Genomic DNA, 23,943 nt, shown 5'->3' on the forward strand with positions numbered 1-23,943 from the left:
CCTGATGAGGTTACTTCACACTGGGCCGAAACACTCTTTCTTAAGTTTAGGTTTGGCACCCTGGCACTGAACAGCTATACTTGAAAATCGAAGAAGGCATGCCCTACGGCGTGCTCCCGAACGCGACCTCTGTGTTCCGCGGCACCAGGCAGGGCTGCCCACTCTCTCCTCTCCTTGTTATAATAGCATTGGACCCACTGGTGAGGGCACTACAGGACAAACACATTCATCATGGGCTACACCTTACACATGGTCCATTGCTATTATCACTATATGCAGACGAAATTCTACTGTTCATTCAGGCACCCAAGAGATAACCTACCTCCGCTCATGCAGGAGATAGCCAGATTTGGCCGACTCTCAGGGCTCCGCATTAACTGTACTAAATCGGAACTCTTCCCACTCACAGATATTGCCAATCACTGTCGATGTAGTACCCTCTTGGTTGGGCTGCCGATGGTTCTAAATACCTGGGTATCCAACTGCACAGGAATTGGGATCAGGTCCTCCAGAGTAACTATGGGCCTGCAGTGGAGGCCCTGAATGCACAGGTGGACAGATAGATAGAGCTGACTCTTTCACTGGTGGGACGAGTGGCCATTATTAAAATGGTGGTGCTGCCATGTTTCTTATATTTATTCACCAATATCCCCATTCCCCTGCCACAGTCCTTCTTTCGTAACCTTTGTGTCGTACTCCTACGATTAATATGGGCAGGAGGCCGCCCACAGGTGCCCTGGGAAATGTTGACTCTCCCCTACGAGTGCGGAGGCCTGGGGGTACCAGATTTTTTCCTCTATCACCTCGCGGCCCAGTGCCATTACACATATCATTGGTGTAACCCAGAAGAGGGCATTTCATACCTGCATCCAGAGCGTGCTCAGCTGGATGGACTATTCCACTTGCAGATACTACCTCAGGGCATACCACTAAAAACCAAAGACATACAGACAGTCTCCACGACCTGCTGGGCCTGGTGCAGGATGCGACGCATTTTAATGGGCAGCCCCCTCTACTCAGACGCCATCCCTTTACCAGATAACCCTTGGATCCCACCTTTAAGGAAAGTATTAGTTAAACGGACGCTTGTCAGACACTCATTGGCTACCCTTGGCGAATTATTTCCCAATGGCCACGTTATGCAGCAGATGGATAGCACACAGGTACGAAACACCTCCTACATGGATCTCTCTGTCCGTAAGAGACTCCAGAGCTCCCTCAGATCTCTTATATCCACATACCAACCCCCGCCAGAAGATTTTCCACCGTTGTCCTTGGTAATAAAAGCATCAGATGGCGGGTATATGACATCAAAGCTATACCACGCCTGTATGGCCATGAGGCCGGATACAACCACTCGGGTGCGGGAGGTCTGGTAGAAGGAACTAGGAGCCCCGCTCACAGACCAAATGTGGAGTTATTGCTGAGCACAAATAAAGCGTATTTCCATCAATCACAGACACAAATTGATACACTTCAAATATTTACATAGGTGTTATCTCTCCCCAACGGATATTGCTAAGTTTGATCGCCCCAGATCTGACAAATGTTTGAAATGCCAAGCTCCCGGAGCAGACTTTGCCCATTTAACTTGGACATGCCCGGTGATTGCCAGTTATTGGGTAAATATATATGTGTATATCTCTGAAATGACGGACTATAACATGACCCCCAACTCAGTGGTCACCTTGTTAGGCTACACTCTCGAAGTACCCCAGATGATCCGCCGACTGGTTTCTATGGCATTGCTACTCGGCAAAAGGGAGATATCTCTCAGATGGGGTGGGACTAGATCGCCCACAACTACAGAATGGCTGGAGAGCATGAGTAGATGTGAGAGTATGGGGGAAGACTATGCTAACTTAAACCCCTCACATCCTGTCCCAAGGATATTTGGTCACCCTTCTGTGTATATATCCACACCCTAGACCAGGACATGAACGAATGCCCCTAAACCCCCACCCATTCCCCATAGGGCTGCCTCTCCAAAATTAGATGTGTGAATGAATAGTTATTATGTACATTGCATTCTGTTGTCCTTCAGAGATTGTATATGATGTGGTAGATGTTTTGAACGGGCCCCGGCCCTTGCAATAGGAAGATATGATTAATCTTTACTGTGCAATACTAGATACAATTTTATTCTGTATCAAAAATTTCAATAAAGACAATTTTTATTTTTTAAAAAGGCGAGCCCTGACCAAAAAAAATTATTTTACGTTTGGACCAGGTGGAAACCATTGAACACTTTGTTTAGCTTCCCGCAGTATCTACGTGCTACAGCAAAATGGTTGAAACCCGACTTTCGGAATATAGGCTTCCTGCATTATTCCCTGCTCTCTGAATTCTCAGTTCAGATACGAGCAGGGTAATGATCTTTTGCCTGAGTAGATTTTTACTTGCAGTGGGAGTGACCAGGAAACGCTTGGGCCTCCAGCTATAGTTTATGTTTGTTTCCGTGTTCTGTGGCATCAAACCAACTAGCAGCAGGCTCTCACTCAGAGGTGGGAGATACAGATGCAACCCCGATGATTGTCTCCTAGCAGCCTGTGTTGTTCCTTGAACTGTTGTAGAATTGTTTTTATCCTATTATGTGTCCCATGTAAATCCAGTGATGTTTTGTTATATATTGTCATCGTGGATTTATATCATGTGTAAAGTGAATATTATCTTTAGTTACAGAGGATTTTTTAACTTGCTTTGTCTGTTGTGGCACTTGCTATTTATCTTATCCCGTTGACATGTGGAAATGTGGTAGGCGTGTATGTGTTCGTTGACATGTGGAAATGTGGTAGGCGTGTATGTGTTCGTTGACATGTGGAAATGTGGTAGGCGTGTATGTGGTCGTTGACATGTGGAAATGTGGTAGGCGTGTATGTGTTCGTTGGCATGTGGAAATGTGGTACATGCCGTTCTAGAGGAGGGCTATGCTGTTGTATTATAAACTTTTATATTCTGGAGTGTTTTTTATTCTGTAACTTAATGGGTCTAATGGTGATTTTAGTATGATGTATTTTCCTGTTTTATACTGCTTTTATGGTCTTTGTGACTGAAAAAAAGTATTATGACTAAATGAGAGCTCTTTTACATATTTCCTCCTCAATCATCTTTCCCTCCGCTCCCTTCCTTTCCATGCCTCCAGCGGAGTAATCCCCCCCCCCTCATTGTGGTGCACCTTGACTCTGGTCACCTCTGAATACATGCTCCCGTCCTTCTAGCTCCTCAGAGGGTGTGCTTCACCACCCGTCATTGTACCATACCTAGATTTGCTCCTTTGCTGTCCTGTGTGTGGATTTATATCCTTCCCACACTCCTTGCTGTGCTCCCCATGTTTTGCTACACACATTTTGATCTCCTGGTGCCCCGTTGTGTCATTAATTCTATGTTCAGTCACTTATTTTGCTCCTTCCTCGTTTATTCCTCCTCATTCTCCCCCACTCCCGCTGTGCTACCCCACCACCTCCCCACATAATTCCTCGCCCGTTTTTCTTTGCAAGTGTTCTCCCATGTTGTTTTTGATCCTCCCTTCCCCTCCCACTGTGTGTTTATTCCCTCTCTCACTTTTGGTTTAACTTTATACATCCTCCGTTGTAGTGTCTAATTGTCTCCCTTTCCCAATGTCACCCAGATATGAGCCTTTACCCCAGCCATTAAGGTAGGATTGGGCTCCACACCCACCAGACTGTGACCCCTAACTCCCTTGTCCCTAAATCCCTCAATCGTATAGTACCTGAGTGAGTATTTCACTCTTTTTTTCCCATCGACTTTCTTTCACTTAACCCTCCATACTCAATCCATATCCTCCCAGTCCTCTCCAGTTGGGCTCCCTCAAACCCCACTTTGTGGATTATTCCTATTCTGCTCCCTTTTAACTCCTTATTAATTCCTCTTGTTCCTGCTCAAGAATGCTTCCCTGTTCTACTGCACCAATGTTGAGCTTAACCAGGGTACTCTGAGTTATTTCCCCTCTTCCCCTCTTCTCTTGATATGCTCCTATGCAGAACTCCAATGTTGCTCCTCTGTTAGTTGCTATTTTGTTTCTCCTCTGTGCTCCTCCCACTATACGATTTTTGCCCCCGCGTCATGCCTCTCCTCATAGCGTCTACTTCAGTATGATAATCTGCGCTATCTTCTTCACTCGCCCATCCATAAATGATCCTATCTGCCCGCATGTAGTGCCTCAAGATCTGGTTTGGCCATCAAGGTGATATCAGTGCAAACCTTGGCTAGTTTACTTTACCTGATTTGTGGCCTTACAACACATACTGACCGGGTGACCAGACCTCATAATTAAGGGTAGCTCTCTTAGTAAGTCATTTCACCAGGGGAGGCTCCTCCATTAGGGGCGAAGGAGCCCCACTGCTTTCTCGCAGTGCGAGAAGCAGAAACATAAAATGGTAAAACTACCATTTTATGTTTCTGCTTTTCGCACTGCGAGAAAGCAGAAGGGTTTGGTTGGAGGCGGGCGGGCATCTGGGTGGATCAGGTCTGCTGGATGGGAGTGGAGGAATGGCTAGCCCAATGCTGCGGTCCCTGACTGTTGGGCCGACCAAACCAGTCATGCGCAATCTCCCTTTTCTCCATGTAGGCTGCATGCAGCCTACATGGAGAAAATGGCCTCCCCATAGGCGCTCAGCTGGGCGCCGTCCCCACCAATCACAACGCTGCCATTGCAGCATTGCGATTGGCTTAGGGGAGGGGAGGAGGCCTTCTGCTTCCTGTTCCATGGGACCCAGCCAGGAGCTGAGACGGTGCAGGACCCGGGAAGGTAAGTTTAGAATTTTGTATAAAATGAAATTAAATCTCCTCCGCGCGACTTCCCCACCCGAGAGTCATGCCGGCCGCAACTGTATTTCACCAGGGTTTCCTTCAATGAAGCCAGCTGAGGTAAAGCGTTTCACTCAGTGGTAACTTTGCTATTTGGCCCTATTAGAGCCTAGCAGGGCCTTGGGTCAGAATACCCACCCCCTCCCAAAGATGACAGACAAACAAAGAACGCCAAGCCCCATTGAAACACCTATTTGAAACATTCTACTTCTGTCTCCTCCTCATCTGAAGAAGCTGGTATCACTGTACCCAAATGGCAACATCCACCTTTCTCCTACACCATTCCCTTTCTTACTCCCTCTCATTCCCTCCTTCTATATACACCCTGTCCAATTGACCATTCTTCCCTTTTCCACCCTCTCCTTATATATATCCCTCTGCCTTATACCTCTCTCACTATCCCCGCTACCTCTTCTCATTTCCTACTCACTCCCACCAGTTTTCTTCTCCAGACCTAATGCCTCCTTCCATTCCTTACATATCTGTCTGCTTTTTTCCCCCTTCTCTCTCCTCAATCTTCTCTTTTATAAAACACTCCACCCTCTGCCTTACGGCTCCTCTTTCCTCTGCACCCTCTCCATGACTCCTAAACCCCATCGTCTCCCCTGCACTATACTATTTTTGCTTCCTCTCTTTGCACCGCACAAGACTACATCACTGCAGCCAACACACAACACCTAATCTTACAATGCCTCAAAAGACTTTACGTGTCACTGCACTATCTTACATGACATCGCATCTATCCGCCCATATACATATGCCTGACACAACACATCACCATTCACCACCAAATAACAACATATCACATCTCTCATTTACATATAACACACAACGACTAGTATATTACAACACTTTCTCTAGATATCACACAAGGCTTCACTACCATTTGTGCCCTTGATTCATCATATAAAATACACCACATACAATACAATGCCCCAGCTCACAATAAAGTGACTTAGGCAAGAAGAAACATATTTTATCACACTTTACTAGTACCTCACAGGACATGAAGTAACCTTCCCCTTTAAATAGGCCTCCTAAGCACACCATAAAAGTTACAAACATGATCTACCTTTTCTTCGGTTGAATTGAGCTTCCAGTAAACCAACCAGTATCAACACCATCAAATAACAGCAGTCTGCTACTCATCATGATACACAACATGCATAACCACGTAACATCACACTGCATACCACATATCTCGTCAATACAACACCCCTCCCAATACCCCCAACATTAATGACAGCTCCTCACCCAGCACCACAACATCACACCATACGTCCCCCTTTATAGGACCCTTCATCTCACTACACAACATATGTCATCTCACAACATAGTTACAGCTCACTATTCCAAACAGTACCACTACCCCACCATACAACACACACTTCACATCGAACAACACCATTTGACCATTCTCAGCTCTGCAGCTAATTCTATAACACCTATTGAGGCAAAAGCATATGGCCTTGCACTCCCTGACACCAATAGATAGTGGATTCAACTAAAGGCAACTCTTGACTCAGGAACTAGCTAAGCACTAGAAAGATGGACCAAAGAAAATACATATACAGTATACACCAGGGGCTTGAATAATCAAAACAGAGAGCCTGTGTACCAGAAGGATGGCCGTGATTTGCAAAAAAAAGACTTCCATGCTGGAACAGAGGAACCAGGAAGACCGCAACATGTTACTCAAAAAGTACAACAGGCAGAACCAAAAGAGATCAATCATAATTTCCCATAGCCATCAAACCTTATTGCAGGACTTGAATGAGCAGCCAGATTCCACCTATACTCTCCTGATGGCAGTTCAGTCAGAGAACATCCACACTAAAGCCAATTCATCAAAAAAAAAACTACTACTCTACTAATCACACTCATGGTTTCATTAGAAGAGCATCCTTATGACTGGCTTCACCACCACCGCCAACTTGGACTAGGTGGAGTGTCAGAAACTTGAGGACCAATAGCGACCAACATGGCAGAGACAAAACACAACACACTTCATCTTCACATGGGTTTAGCCTGAAGGTCACAAGACCCGCCCCCTATGTTGCACTATTGTGAGGGAAACCCTCTCAGTGCAAAGCACACACACTTAGACCAGGACTGTTAAAGGAGAACACATCATTCATTTCCATCCTCCATGGAGGGCATTCGCTTGCATACCGCACACTGCCGACCCATGTTCTGCAATAGGAAGTGCTTCGCATTGGAAATATGCAGGTAATTGCTGAGCGTAACATATTTAAAAACATGCAACATTACTTCACAAATTTGAATGGCTACACCTAAAACCTAGAGTTGTCTCCTTATTTTGACCATGAGCTAAGGTCATCCAAGCTATTTGACAAAGACATTCTGACTGGTTATGAGACGCTCAAAGAGTGGATGTGTAAGGGAACAGAGCACACAAGTCTACCCAATGAGGATATCGCTTCTAACCTACAGCTCCAGGTTCTTGGGTCACTTCAAGCTGATTCACCCCTCCCGCTTAATTGCTTGACACTACCAGCGAACATGAAAATCAATAAAGCAGAATCAATTCATTGAATTGCGTTTACAAAAGAAATACCATTAACATTGACCACAAAATCTGATTTGTCTTTGAGATGCTTACATTGCATTGTACAGTTTGTGCGGTTAACAAGCATACAGAGACGTGCATCAAAGTAAGAGATGCAAACATGCAGAAACAAATCAATGAACATACCTAATATTCAGAATCAAGAGATAAACAGCATTTATATAATAGACATGCTTCTTAAATGTTTAATATCTCATCGGCCTTGTGTCTTAGTGATAGTGCTGGATACCAATGTATCTCAGCGACAGTGGGGAGTAAAGTTGTGTTGCTGGTACAGTGCTGGCTAATGTTGTGTCCAAGAGACTGCGTGAGCTAGTGTTGTGTCTCAATGATATGTTTTTGTCAGTAACAAAGCTACATGGTTTTTACCAGAGTTGTGTCTCAGTGATAGGGCTGGTGAGTGCTTTCCCAGATATAGTGCTAGTCAGCTCTGTGATTCACTTACGCAGCCTGCCATTGTTTTATCTCAGAGTTCTGGTATGTGTTGTATATCAGTGATAGTGATGGGTAACTCTGGGCTCGATTCACCAAAGGCATCCGCACTCTTGGCAGAGGCCCGCATTCATGGTGAGGGACCCGCAGTCATGGTGAAGGTCCCGCACTTGTGGTGGGACCTCAGCATTTTGCAGAGGTCCCGCCATGAGTGCGGGCCCCCCACCATGACTGCGGCCTCCGCCACAAGTTCAGGAACTGTGAATTGGGCCCTGTGTTATAATTACTGTGTTAGCTAATTATGTGTTCCAATGACCTTGGTGGGTAGTGTTGTTTCTTAGTGACAGTGTTAGTCAATCTTGTATATAGTATTGGCCATCACAGTGTCTCACTGATGTTGCTGTTCAAGGTTTGGTCTCCCTGATAACACTAGTAGATTGTGCTCCTCATTCATAGAGCTTGTCAATGATGTGCTAAATGGAAGTGCTGTCTATTGACAGGCTAGGAACCAGGGTGATTCGTTAAACCAAACCTACCTCTTCCCATGTCCAGCTCAGTGCACCTTCTTTCAGGGTTGGTGTGGACTCGACATTTAAAGACAACGCCGGGAGACTTCATGGAAGAGCTGATTTTGGATTCTGCTTTTGGGGCACCAACCAGCACCCTAAATAAACCACAAAGAAAGAACATTGTTAAAAAAAAGAGCAAGGCGACAACTTTGACAATTTACCCAGAAATTCTCGTAAAAAAAAAAAGCTTTAAAATCTTAAACCTGTAAACATTTCAAATATGCACACACACGCTGACAAAAGCAGCTCTGGCATCCTGTGTTGTTGAATCTATCTGACAATTTGTCCTATAAAACTCTTTCCAAATTCAGAGCTTCCACAACAACAAATAGGCGTTGTAACTAGGTAACACATTTTGATAAACAAGTTGCAATATCACTGGCTAAACTATAGAACATTGTTGCAGAGTATCTTGACTGTAAGAGATTAAATATGACTATCTGGATTTTGTGCTAAGGCTCTACTCTCCAATTTCTTCTTCAGGAAACTAATTTAATAATCATTTAATTATTATAAATTGTTAAACAAATTGAATAACTATGTTTGAAGATAGGTGGTTGTATGACGTTACAACGCAGCCAATTGCCACGCATGCCTTTACCATGCATTTTTTACAAAATGTCACCTGGGCTGCGCTAGACAGGGATAAAAGTAAACTTTTTTGCATTTAAGTGGCATTGTAACCCTGAAAGGGCATTGTTTTGACTTATACTAGGCGCTCTCATTAGTCTGGACAAAGCTCAACCTCTCTTAAGAGCTATAATGATAGCAAAACACGTGTCAGGGGTTGCTTTTATTCCTTCCAGGTTGGCCTGGATGGCATTTTACCAATCCAAAGCTGTAATACTGTGCCTGAAGTGGTAAAAAGCTTCTGTCATTTTACAACTCAGCATGGATGGCACTGTGCTAATCCTATGCTTAGTTTGCTGTAGAAATGGCAAAATAATTTGTCCCTTTCTAGCTCAGTGTGGATGGCACTGTGCTAATCCTATACATAAAAACTTTGCTAGAGAAACAGACATTTGAGGTGAGCAGATTCAGAGTGTCACTGGTGTTGTAAGGTGCTCTGAACAGGAGCTGCCATCCAGCTAAACTTGGGAACTACTCAGCGTTCTCTGCTTCTTTTTTGCATAATTTATGCAGCACTCTAGACCTGGAAGCGTATTGCTTTGACTATATAAATGCAAACATGTTTCCCTCTTCTATCCCTCCACTATCCTTCTGAATCCTAATAATTGACTAACATATCCACCACTCAAATTACTTTAATATTTCACTAAACTAATTCTCCACTAATCTGTTATGGGTTCCAGAGTGGCGTGCTACTCTCTGAAAAAGCGGTTTGGCGTGTCGTCAGGGGTAGTATGCGCTATATAAATTGAATTACAATAAAATACAATATGTATATTTTATTTTTAATTATAAGGTAAAGGATTTATATATATATATATTTATATTTATTAACCCCTAAACACCACTTTTTAAATTACCCTTACCACCCGACGTTCCTACCCACCCAGAATCCTAAACTATCCTTTGTCATGTACTCATCCCTAAACCCTAAAATACCTTTACCACCCTGTGCCCCTTACCACCACCAAAAAAACCTAAATCACCCTTAGCACTCAATATTCCTATCCACCTCTGGACCTTGAAAACTCCCTTATCCCAATATTTTTACTCACCCCTAAAATCACTCTTACCCCCATTTCCTTACCCACCACTAAATTCTAAAAAAAAGCCTTACCATCCAATGCCCTTACCCACTCAAACCCTAAAAATAGCCTTACCACCAATAGACTTACCCACCCATATATCCTAAAAATGCCCATACCACCCAACACCCTTACCCATCCCTACACCCCAAAACTACCCTTACCACCCGATACCCCTACCCACCCCTAAACCCTAAAAACACCTTTCCATCCAATTCCCTTACCCACCCCTAAAGTCTAAAAACACCCTGACCACTCGATACCCCTTCCTGTCCCTTACACCTGCAGCGCCTGTGTGTGGAAGTGTGTGATTTTAATGTCCCGTTTTGCACTTTTTACTTCGATTTATGTTGGGTCACTTATTCCTTGTTTTTAATTCTGGCCTTGCATACACGCACCTCTGACACCTTACTCGCATTATAATTGTTTATATCACCGCACTTGGCGGGTCCTTTGCCCCCGACTCGTGGCGGCCATATTGGGGTGGGTGATCCTTCTCGTGCTGTAGTCCCGTTTCTCTTTCGCCTCGCACGCTTATAGGTAGGTAAATCCCGGCAGTCTGCCCTATTCCAGCAGTTTCATTACACCTGCAGCGCCTGTGTGTGGAAGTGTGTGATTTTAATGTCCCGTTTTGCACTTTTTACTTCGATTTATGTTGGGTCACTTATTCCTTGTTTTTAATTCTGGCCTTGCATACACGCACCTCTGACACCTTACTCGCATTATAATTGTTTATATCACCGCACTTGGCGGGTCCTTTGCCCCCGACTCGTGGCGGCCATATTGGGGTGGGTGATCCTTCTCGTGCTGTAGTCCCGTTTCTCTTTCGCCTCGCACGCTTATAGGTAGTCATGTCGGCGCGTAGCGGTCACGCGCAGCGGTCACGCCGGACTGACGCCGGAGTTACGCCAGAGTTCAGCCCGTCTGTGCCCGTCCGGGCCCAGACGGGCCTAGGGCCGGTCCTGCTGCCCCATCACGGTTATCTCCGGCTCACCTGAGGTACTCGAGGGATGAGCTCATGCTCAGGCGGCCACCGAAACATGCTACATGTAGGTACGTGCATAAGAGAGGGCAAGTGGTCCGGCCCTGTGGGGTATGTAATATGGGTCGGGTACCAATCAACGACTATTGTGCGCTGGGAATAGCTTTGTTGAATTGTCGATCCCTCCCCAGTCATGCAATAGAAATTCATACTCTCATACTCGACCATAAACTGGACATCTTGTTTCTTACAGAAACTTGGATTTCGTCCAGTTCTGGGCCAGATATGGTTAGAGCACTTCCACCAGGTTTCCTCATATCTCACCTAGATAGACCAACAGGGCGGGGAGGTGGAGTGGCCATTCTGTATAGGGACACGTTAACCTGTAAGGTCCAGGAGGGAGGGATAAGCGATTGTGAGAGCTGCCAATTTTCTATACGGCTTTCGCACACCGCTTCTTTGGCAGGCCTCCTTATCTACCATCCACCAGGGACTTTGGGCAACTTTTGCAGTTCCTTCTTTGAAACGGTTGCGCTTCTTGCCTCTTCCACAATTAACTTTGTGGCATTGGGGGATTTTAACATCCATTTTGATGACCCCTTGGACTCTTTGGCAGTGGACTTTCTATGTGATTCGAAAGCATTTGAGATTAATTTGATCAATCCAGGTGCAACGCACGAGAAGGGCCACTTGCTTGACCCAATTTTTTTTTTTTTTTCGAACTCGGACCACCTTATAGCTCTGCCTGCGCTGCCCTTGCCCTGGACAGATCATTTTATGGTCCCGGCCCTATGGCAGTTTGATGTCCCAGCAGCACCCACACCCAGAACCCATATGGTGGCAAGAGCCTGGTCTAGGCTCCCAGTGGACACATGGGCAGCTCACTTGGAGGCGACTCGTCCCCCTCCCGTGTGTGACACGTTAGTCGCCGACGCGAATCTAAACACCTGGCTGATCAACTCGCTCGATGTTGTCCTCCCTAAGAAAAGATTACTCACTAGGGGTAAGAGGGTGGGCTCAGCACCTTGGTATACGCCAGAGCTGAGAGTCTTGAGGAAGGGCTGTAAGAGACAGGAACGGATTTGGAGGAGGGACTGGGATGAAGCTAGCCAGAGAGAATACCGGACCTTACTTAACTCCTATAAAACTGCCATTAGGGCAGCAAAATGCAAGTTCTACGAGGAGAGAATAAGTCTCTCTTCTATGTCATCGAAAGAGTCTTTTAAGGTCATAAGTGAACTTCTGTATGTCCCTGAACCTCCGGTCACGCATGATAACCCGCATGAAAAATGTTTAGAACTAGCTACGTTTTTAAAATCTAAAATAGAGAACATCTTGGTGTCCCTCCCTCGGTTAGTACAAGACGCATCTGGTGATTGTAATCTTGGGCCTCAGACTAGGGAGAGGACAGTTGGATTGGATTCTTTTGGCCCAGTCACTGTGGACGAGACTCTTGAGGTCTTGATAACTTTGAAGAGTGGGTCCCCAAGAGACCCGGTACCGGTGAAATATTTGAAGCAAGTAGCCTCTGTCATCGGCGGCCCAGTGACGGATCTTTTGAATTTATCCTTTTCCCAAGGAATTGTGCCTCCCAGTTGGAAAGGAGCGGTAGTTAAGGCCCTCCTGAAGAAGCCCAGCCTGGACCCTGCTGACCTTGCTAATTTCATCTCCTTGCTCCCGGGCCTTAGCAAGATGGCAGAGAAATTGGTGAATAGGCGCCTTTCGGGCTTCTTGGAATCCAATTCCCTCCTAGGTGACTCCCAGACGGGATTCCGCCCGGGTCAGGGGACGGATACTGCCCTATTGGCAGTTGTGGAGAGTGCCAGGAGCATTTTGGATTCAGGGGGATCGGTGGCAGTGATCCTCCTGGACCTTAGTGCGGCGTTTGACACCGTAGACCATCAGGTGTTACTCCAGAGACTGTCGGGAGCGGGGATTTCTGGACTGGCCCTGAAATGGCTCACGTCCTTTCTGGAGGATCGGACATTTGAGGTTTGGGAAGGACCCGAGAAATCAACCTCGACTCCCCTCCAGTGTGGTGTGCCACAGGGCTCATCATTGAGCCCCACACTATTTAATATCTATATGGCCCCACTGGAGAGCGTAGTACTCCCACTGGGTATCAGGATCATTAGTTATGCTGATGATACCCAGTTGGTGGTTGGCCTTCCCCAGCCGGTGAATCAACCTGACGTGCTGCATACATGTTTAACCAGGATTTTTACCTGGATGTGTAATTCAGCACTCAAACTTAACGGTTCTAAAACCGAACTATTGATGCTGGGGAATTCTTCCCCTTCTCTGCCTCTTGGTAGCTGGCCCAGCTGTCTGGGAATGCCTCCTACCCCAAAACAGGAGATCAAGAGTTTGGGGGTGTGGCTTGAGCAGGATTTATCCTTCAAGACACACGCAAAGAAGACCGCCGGCGTGTGCTTTGGCCTGCTTCGGTCAGCCCGGAAGATCTTACCCCTCCTCCCGATGGCCTCCAGGAGGTTACTTATTCAGGGCCTTATTATCTCCCGGCTGGATTATAGTAATGCGTTGTTTCTGGGGGCCCCTGAGTCAACTTTTAATAAATTGCTACAAGTGCAAAATGCTGCCGCCAGGCTTCTGACGGACCTTCCTAGGTGGCAGTCAGCTCGACCGGCGCTGAAGGCGCTTCACTGGCTCCCAGTTAAAGAGAGGGTGAAGTTCAAGGCACTTTGTATGGCCCATAAACTTCTCCAGGGAAAAGGGCCTCCGATTTTGCGGAATCTGGTTCAACCCTACAAGGCCTCTCGTGCTCTCCGATCAGACCACCAACATCTTCTTCAAAAGGCGAAAGTAAAAAAAGCCAAGACTGGCGGAAGAAAATTTTCCGTTAACGTGGCAGCACTGTGGAATTCTCTTCCGTATGCCCTTCGTGCTGAAACGTCTACTTTGCGATTCCGCAAACTCTTAAAGACTCACTTGTTCCCCGCTTAGTCGCGCTGATAGTGTGTTTTGTTACTCTGGCAGAACGCTGGGATGCCTAAGGGTAACCACGCGCTATATAAGACTCAATAATAATAATAATAATAAACCCTAAAATACCTTTACCAACTTATAATCCTGCCCATCCCTTAACCCCTACCCAGCCTTCAACCTAAACACTTAAATGTGTGTGTGTGTGTAGATAGATAGATAGATAGATAGATAGATAGATAGATAGATAGATAGATAGATAGATAGATAGATAGATAGATAGATAGATAGATAGATAGATAGATAGATAGATTTACTTACCTTAAATAGACTTACGAAGCATGGTGCAGACATGTGTGGTAAACATTTGTGCGGTAAAAGCTGCGTGGTAAAGGCGCTGCGTGCCAATTCCTGCGTTGTGAAGTCCCAAGATAGGCTAAACCTGATAAACTGATTCAGTGATCACTTTGGACTAATGGGCAGTACGCATAGAGAAAGTCCAATTAGAAATAATATCTCTTTAATATTTTCTTGAATATGGGTGTATCTGGCATAGCTGTGGCAATATGTTTGTGATGTAAGATAATCTAATGTTTTCCAAGCAGGTTTGATGAAATCGGTCCATTTCACAGAGATGCGGAGTCACAATTAGGTTGCTTTATTTCGGTGTTTTATGAAGCAGCGACTTTATCCTACAATAACTTCAGAGCGCTAGAACATATATAACAAATGAGGGCAAATATATACGATGCAGTCCGGAGAATAAACAAGCCATGTGAGTCCAGCTGAGTGGGGCATTCTTCAATCACAGGACCAAAGCAGCCTTAGAACATGTTTTGAGTGCATGGAAACTTTTATCGCTCATCAGCTTTCCCTCAAATGAAGGTAACCTTGAGTTTTCTGCATTTTAATAGTATTGAGTATGCTTTGGGGAATGAAACATTATGTCATTTATTTAGGCATTTATTTCAAGTCAGTTTCAGTTTATGCTACGGGGCAAACCCATGACAACCATGTCAACAAAACATAAGCTGATTATCATTATTAAATTAGAATAAATCAATACCGTGCTCTCTAGGTGCACATGATTGCTCTAAACAGAGCCAATTGCATTAAGCATACAGTGCACAAGAGAGGACCGTATGCCTCTATCCCAATATTGAAAAAGCACAATAAATGTTTCATTATCTCAGCCTTCTATTGACAAGTTCATAGGCATTGGCGATCCCTCCCAATTTCCCTTATGACATGTTAATCATAATGCACGTATACGGCAGCAGAGGCTGCTACTGGACGGGGGTGGTGGAGCAGGGGGGTTAATTAATAATAAAAAATATCCTACCTCATAACGGCCAGCCTACCAGCCGCCGCCTCCCCTGCGTCCTCTTCCTCTGCAGTGGGGCCGGGAGCAGGAAGCACCCGGCACACAGGCTCCACTGAGATAATCACAACGCTGCAATGAAGAGTTGTGATTGGATCTGCGCTCAGACTCGAACAGGGACCCTGTGCATGTTCCTGACCAGGCTGTGTAATTCAGCCTGGTAGGAACATGCAAACTGTGCATGCACTGTTTGGTCGGCCCATGAGGGCCGGGCAAACAATTCATGAGCACTTTGGGAGTGCAAACCACTCCTCCCGCTGTGCTACCCAGCCCATCACCGCCCCATACTACACACAGGCCACTGACTCAATAGGAAAAATAAAATGACAATAATGATACGTTATTGCCATTTTATGTTACCTTGTTGCGCAGTGGGGCAACGCTCCACCGCCTTAGCGGAGGAGCCACCACTGGTATACGGAATTTGAGGTAGAGTGCTCAGTCATTGGCTGGACCTCATTTTCATGGGTGTTCACCTTCAGAGTACACTAATGTTGAATTATTTTAACAAAAGGCTAGTTAGTTGGCTCGCATCTCCAGTGGGCCCTGCATAAGTGGGCGAGTGTATGTGGGCTTCCAGACTCAGGATGCAAGCAGTAAGGAGAGGGTGCTGGTGGTGGGATACTTGTGAGAAAAAGTGCAATTGGGAGAAGGTATAGCACAGTGGCTTGCTGCCTCTGTCCTGCTCCCTGGGGCAGATGTTTTTTTACATACTGCTTGTCATTTTAGATTTGTACAATGGCAGATTTACATAGGAGCAGAATTGTATAAGCCTGCAAATCTGCTTAAGACACAATTGGGCACATTTGTTTTAATTGATGGAGCATTTATTATAAATAGGATTCTTCTACATCTAGTTATCTAGTGGCTCTAATCAAATTATAACTTACATAGTCGTGGCTGAAACACCTTTGTATGTAGATTTCAAGTTACTTTCCTCTAAACAAAAAGAAAAATGAAGAACCAGCAATGATTGTAGGTGCTACAGCAATGTTGCAACATTCACAGTGCCCTCCATACCAGGGAGCTCACCTTTTTGATACTCAGGGGTTTATATACAAGCGCAAGGGGCTAGTAAAAAGCCCCTCAATGTTTAATTAATGTTTAATAATGCTGGCAGAAGAGTCGACCCATCAGATATCATGGAGCGCTGTCCTCTATGCAGCCAATGTTATTCACATAAGTCAAATGTAGGGGTGACCAAGCCGTAAGTAAGGGTGGCTCCCTTCGATAACTAGATCTGCAGGAACTGCCTTCCAAGACTTATACACAAGGATCCAAGCCTAAAGGAGGAAAAGGCAGTAGTGACCATTCGTAATAGAGTTGACCGCACTCCTACTGTTTTCCCTCAAGACACACATACCAGGCATAAGATATAGATGTGACTAGAACAGTCCAGAATAAAAATGTAAGGGAGATGAGTGGGATAGTTTCCAAGCTATGTCCTTTAAGCGGAAACGGAGTTCCTTCCATTTGCATTGTAAATAGTAACAGCAGGAGTCGAGCCAATCTCATGCACTATGTTGGCCCAGGATCAGAGAAGCGCTTAAATTGTACAACTATTTTTGACTGCACAGAATTGACAAGATCAGAAATAGTTGCTACAAATGGCAACTGATGTGAGGAGGAGAAATAACATGATGTGTGAAGAGGAGAATACACCACCGGAAGTGGCAAGCAAGGACAGACCAGTCACTGACGGTGCTGGTGGAACTGGGTGGAAGTTGTGTTTTGCAGGTGTTCAGTTCAGGGAATTGGATTGCTTAAAATACCTTATACACAAGCTAGTGAGCCGAAAATTCGGATTTCAGTGCAGTAGAATCAATCGTGAGAGCGGGCACCCCAGTAAGCATTGGTTTAAAGTGATGCTATGAACACCAAGCATGCACCCTACTCTCATTCACTTCACACACATACTGTATGACAAGAAATACACACAGCAGCCCTCCCAGATGGCCCGTACCCAAACTCGTGAAGTCATCCAGGTGAAGACACCTAACAACATTAAATAACAGAGCAAGTACATCAAGACACATACATGAAAGCAGCATGTTTAACACACCACCACAGCCAATCACCCAACTCAGAGAAGTAGTGTGAAGGAATCCTCAACACAAGTGCGCAAGTGCGCTAGGGTACCCGAACTCTGGCTGCACTGAGAAGCAATCCTGATGGCACTTCAGCGCTTGACAAATGGCTATGACGACACATTCCATGAATGTGCTCTGGGCGCCAGTGGTGTATACTCATTTATCAGGCAGGCATGGCCATTGGAAGATCTGCTCCTGAGGAGCATAGAAGATGCACAATGAACACTATGTGAGCTGGAAATGGGGAACAACCTTTACAACGCAACTTTTACAACGCACTACCATTACAACGCATTTTTTACAACGCATAATCCATTACAACGCATGATATTACAACGCATGACACTACAACGCATTTTTAAAAACTACCTTTACAACGCATTCCATTACAACGCATACTACCATTACAACGCATACCATTACAACGCATAATATTACACTATACTATCCAACACTTACCCTACTGATGCACCCCCTGGAGTTAGAATAGTAATTTTTACCCCTATACTATCCAACACTTACCCTACTGATGCACCCCCTGGAGTTAGAATAGTAATTTTTACCCCTATACTATCCAACACTTACCTTACTGATGCACCCCCTGGAGTTAGAATAGTAATTTTTACCCCTATACTATCCAACACTTACCCTACTGATGCACCCCCTGGAGTTAGAATAGTAATTTTTACCCCTATACTATCCAACACTTACCCTACTGATGCACCCCCTGGAGTTAGAATAGTAATTTTTACCCCTATACTATCCAACACTTACCCTACTGATGCACCCCCTGGAGTTAGAATAGTAATTTTTACCCCTATACTATCCAACACTTTCCCTACTGATGCACCCCCTGGAGTTAGAATAGTAATTTTTACCCCTATACTATCCAACACTTACCCTACTGATGCACCCCCTGGAGTTAGAATAGTAATTTTTACCCCTATACTATCCAACACTTACCCTACTGATGCACCCCCTGGAGTTAGAATAGTAATTTTTACCCCTATACTATCCAACACTTTCCCTACTGATGCACCCCCTGGAGTTAGAATAGTAATTTTTACCCCTATACTATCCAACACTTACCCTACTGATGCACCCCCTGGAGTTAGAATAGTAATTTTTACCCCTATACTATCCAACACTTACCCTACTGATGCACCCCCTGGAGTTAGAATAGTAATTTTTACCCCTATACTATCCAACACTTACCCTACTGATGCACCCCCTGGAGTTAGAATAGTAATTTTTACCCCTATACTATCCAACACTTACCCTACTGATGCACCCCCTGGAGTTAGAATAGTAATTTTTACCCCTATACTATCCAACACTTACCCTACTGATGCACCCCCTGGAGTTAGAATAGTAATTTTTACCCCTATACTATCCAACACTTTCCCTACTGATGCACCCCCTGGAGTTAGAATAGTAATTTTTACCCCTATACTATCCAACACTTACCCTACTGATGCACCCCCTGGAGTTAGAATAGTAATTTTTACCCCTATACTATCCAACACTTACCCTACTGATGCACCCCCTGGAGTTAGAATAGTAATTTTTACCCCTATACTATCCAACACTTTCCCTACTGATGCACCCCCTGGAGTTAGAATAGTAATTTTTACCCCTATACTATCCAACACTTACCCTACTGATGCACCCCCTGGAGTTAGAATAGTAATTTTTACCCCTATACTATCCAACACTTTCCCTACTGATGCACCCCCTGGAGTTAGAATAGTAATTTTTACCCCTATACTATCCAACACTTACCCTACTGATGCACCCCCTGGAGTTAGAATAGTAATTTTTACCCCTATACTATCCAACACTTTCCCTACTGTTGCACCCCCTGGAGTTAGAATAGTAATTTTTACCCCTACACTATCCAACACTTACCCTACTGTTGCACCCCCTGGAGTTAGAATAGTAATTTTTACCCCCTATACTATCTAATACTTACCTTAAATGTAATTTAATATTATGCGTTGTAATGGTATGCGTTGTAAAGGTAGTATGCGTTGTAATGGTAGTGCGTTGTAAAGGTATTTTTTAAAAATGCGTTGTAGTGTCATGCGTTGTAATGTCATGCGTTGTAATGGATTATGCGTTGTAAAAAATGCGTTGTAAGTGCATGCGTTGTAATAGTGTGCGTTGTAACGTCATACATCCGCTGGAAATCAGCCCCCGCGCCCCCAGCCAGAATCACTATGCGCCTTCCCCAGTTTGAGTTTTACCCCAGGTGAGCGAGTGTAATATGATACGCAACGGGTCCACGTTTTCAAGTACTTCCTTCCCAGGCAGACCATAGCGGCTGCACCTCCCTCCCCTCTCATTCTACCTCTCCCCCCTCCACCACCCCCACTGCACAGCCTTGGAGATTGACACTGCTCTATAGTCATTTTTACTTAGGTCGCTCACGGTTACTGCATTTCATTATGGTCCTGTAATGATGTCACTGTTTGTCAATCATAACCCAAATAAAAACAGCTTTATAAAATCAGAGCAACAAAGATTTACTGCCTTCTGCCTCCTTTAACAAATGCAGCAGAAAACAATACCATATTCTGAAAAGCCGAGTCCATCAGCTTTATTGAAAGGTCAAACCCTGACCGTGGCTGCTCAAGTGAAAAGGCGTAGTTCAAATAGCATTTATAATATAAAATGTATTTTAGCAGAATCCCTCCTTTTCACTCCCAAGCTGAATACATTTGCAGACTCACCCTTCAACGTGTTCCATTTGGTTTAAGTGCCTGTGGTTTGTGTGGGGAGCAGTATGGATGTATGGTTGGCTGTTCTGTGGGGGATGCCACCATTATATGTTTGTCTACTGTCCTCTGACTGTTATGTGTGCCTACCTCCTATTCAGAGAATAGAGATTGTCTTCTAAGTGTCTAGTGACCCGAAGCAGACCTTCTTCAGCCCCAGAAATGAAGTTTGCAGCCTGTCGCCACAAAATTTAAGAAGTCCCTTTCATTCTACAGGACGGGCTTTGAAATATACCTCTTTCAGGCTCCAGTTGATGGACGACCCCCCCACCCCCTCATAACTCACGTGGAGCGCCTAGAATGGATCACATTGCAGTGGGAGCTGTGACATGTTTATCTACCTCAGGTAAATTAACAGAGCCCTAAGTCACCTAAATTAATAGAGCCTTAAGTAACCTAAGGAGTGGGGCTAGGAAAATAAACACACCACTCACACCTTTTGTCAGGTTTCCATCAAAAGAGTAAGGATTGGGTAAGAGCTCCTTTAAGGAATTCTGGCTAAGTGGAAAAACAGGGAGTGCAGCTGCATAGGCGAGTGGGTGTCACGTGGGGTGGTGCTGTGGCTCCCAGCAGCCATACAATGGATGGATTTATAAATATCTGAGGTCTGCCCAGCAGCCAGTGCCGGCTCCTCCGCTATGGCGGAGAAGCGTCACCGAACTGCTTTTAAGCAATGCCAAGTAGAAACATAAAATGATAATAGCTTAGAGTTATAATAACTTTATGCCTAGTGTCCTGTTGCTTTGCGGGTGGGCAGGGCTGCTCTGCTCTCGGAGCAGAACAGGGGAGGAGTGGTTTGCCCACACCTAAGTGCACAATGACTGTTTGGTCGGCCACCTTGGGCCACCCAAACCTTTCAAGCTCACTTCCCTGTTCTCCATGCAGGCTGCATTATAGCCTGTGGGAAGAACATGCCCACCCCTCCAGCCTCTGGCTGAGTGCCTTGTTACGACGCTCAGACCAATCACCACGCTGCATTGCAGCATGGTGATTGGCTTAGGGGAGGGAGCCTGGCTGCTTGCTTCCTGTTCCTGGAGTCAGAGGCAGTAGAGCAGGAGCAGAGACCTGGGGGAAAGGTAAGTTATTTTTTTTTGCATTCCCCACCCCCATGACCCCGTCGCGCAACAACCCTACAACACCCTCCAGAACTCCCCCACACCTCCCTCCGAACCCCCCACCCCACCACCTGCGTGCCATGCCGACTGCCACTGCCAGCAGCCAGTTTAATTTCCCTGCATTAAGCAAGTTTGCATACTCTCTGGCAGTGTCCAATGAAGTAATTCCACAGAGTTCCTCCATGATAACGGCTCGATCCCACATAAGTGTTGGGGTAAGGCACCATAATGGCCCCACCCTGCAAAATGTGATAGAGGTCCGCGTCTCCCATACCTCACAGATAGTCACTGGCCTTGGACTTAAAGGAGACTACCTGAAGAGGTGGGGGACCACGGAAGGGTTAGGGGCTCCCATTCGGTAAAGGGGCCTACGCTACACCCAGCGCATAAGCATTCAGGTACATGTATCCTAAAAAGAGGACGGGTGCGACCCATCTAATTTAAGGCACAAACTCTTTGTCATTGGGCTTCTGTGTTCAGTAATGTGGCCTCATCATGGTAAGAGCGGTGTGTAAAAGTGGATGAGACAGTCATTGATTTCCGTGTGTTACTAGCCGAGGAGGTAGTAAGTTTATTTTATAGCTGAATGGAGATGGGGGTGCTGGTAATTGTCCCCTGTAGGATGTATTTTATTTATTTGATGTATGTGTTTTTTAATTGAGCCATCATGGCCTTATGCAAGGGTGCCATGGTGCTTTACATGAAACAAGTACATGCTTGTAGGCAGAGAAAGAGTACAGTAACAGACTGATATACCAAGCAGGTGGAAATTAATATACACAGGCTGAATACAGCATTAACAAAAAGTGAGTTGAAGCCGAAAGTAGCTAGCAAGAGTGAGTATATGTTAGTGTAGCTCAGGGTTTAGATGGAGGGTTCTCGTCTATTTTGGCTACATTTTTACAATACATTTTCTCCCAAAAAAAAACTAGGCGTGCCAAAAACATTTTCATAGGTACAGCCCCATCCCTGATCCACAGAAACTGACCGGAGTTATACTCAAGCAGGGCTTGATTATATGGGAATCCTACCACTAAGGGGGAATTTACCCATCTAGGCATAGAGTAGTTTTGTGGGTGTTTCTTGTTGCATCCACCAGTAAAGGTTAATGAGAACCCAAAACGGCTGTATGACAGAAGCATGCATGGCTTAACCATGCGTGCCTCCTCTACAACGCGGCCCCAACAAAGAATGCGTCTTAAACGCTCATTCCTTTACCAAGCATGCCTTTACCATGCATGCCTTTACCATGCATGCCTTTGCCACGCAATTTTGTTGTAAAGGCATGATTGGTGAAGGGATATCGTGCCATAAATAACACCCCAGCTACCTCCGTCCTGAGCCCAAAAACCCAGCCCCACGTACTTAAAACTACCCCGACCCTCAGACCCGCCCTTGAGCCTTAAAACTGCCCCCAGCCCTGAAAGCTTTACCTTCCCCCCTGCCCTGAGCCCTAAAACTCCATGTCATAAAATCTTCCCTCATTCAGCCACCCTGTCCTGAGTTTTAAAACTGCCCCAGGCCTGAAAACTGTCCCTAGCCACCCACCCTGAGCCCTAAATCTCGGCCCCCACATTCTAAAAACTACCCACAGCCCCACCCTGAGCCTGAAAAACTGACCCACACTCCTGCAACCCGACCCCCGAGCCCAAAAAACGAACCCACCCCTAAAAAACGAACTCCTCACCTCCTCAAAACCCAGCCCCACTTACCAGACCACATTCCGGGGCTGGTTAAGGCATATGAGTGGTTAAAGCAAGTGTGGTTCTGCTAAAGGGGAAACTGCATGCGTAGCTCAGTCCACGTTGTAAAGGCCATTTCCCCCCACAAACCTGTATTTGTAGATAGTCACCAGCCAATTGTCAGTGAATCCCACTTTGTGTAGGCATGCACATTTACTCTTGGCAGTACCAGAATTAAGTGCACTTCCTGTGTGAGAGTAGAGGACACCTTCAAAATTGTTGGGGGCTGCAGAAGAGTGAGGTTTCCTATAGGGATTTAAATAATTAAAAAAGAGTCCTAATGCACTTGTGCACCTCATGTTCTTATCAGGAAATATGTGGCTATTACAATATGCATACAGTACATTCAACTACTACTGGAATTACAGACTTTTCAAATTCTATGGGACTTTCAAGAAAATTGGGTATTATCTTACTAACGTATTAGAAAATTTCCAATTCCCATTGTGATTCAAGCTATTTGCTTTCATTCTACAACCGCACGTCATCATTGATTCACACTGCATCTTGCATATTCATTTCTCTCACCTTCTTCCATAATATTTGATGAAAGAATATTAAAATGTTGAAATAAAGGCACATTCCCTGTTGCATCTTTAGCATTAAAACCTACGTTCCTAAAAATGATGTGCATTAACATAGTGCTCAGAAAACATATTTTTGTAGGATATATTCTGTCACACTTCATCATATTTCTATTTCTGTGGTCCATGGTACTGCATTGATACATATGGATACATATGGACACATGCTGTTATGGCGTCAATGTACTTACATGTA

General features: G+C 45.2%; 1 protein-coding gene across 1 annotated transcript in view; it reads right to left on the reverse strand.

Moving 5' to 3' along the window:
• The window catches only part of ITGA9 (integrin subunit alpha 9), a 962,089-nt gene that overhangs the window by 889,740 nt on the left and 48,406 nt on the right, over nucleotides 1-23,943 (reverse strand). Inside the window, exon 2 of the mRNA XM_085607531.1 lies at nucleotides 8,386-8,513. Coding sequence (XP_085463657.1) covers nucleotides 8,386-8,513 — 128 coding nt within the window. The remainder of the gene's footprint in view (nucleotides 1-8,385; nucleotides 8,514-23,943) is intronic.

This window comes from Triturus cristatus, chromosome 5_2, assembly GCF_964204655.1.
Source record: "Triturus cristatus chromosome 5_2, aTriCri1.1, whole genome shotgun sequence".
Lineage (NCBI taxonomy): Eukaryota > Metazoa > Chordata > Amphibia > Caudata > Salamandridae > Triturus > Triturus cristatus.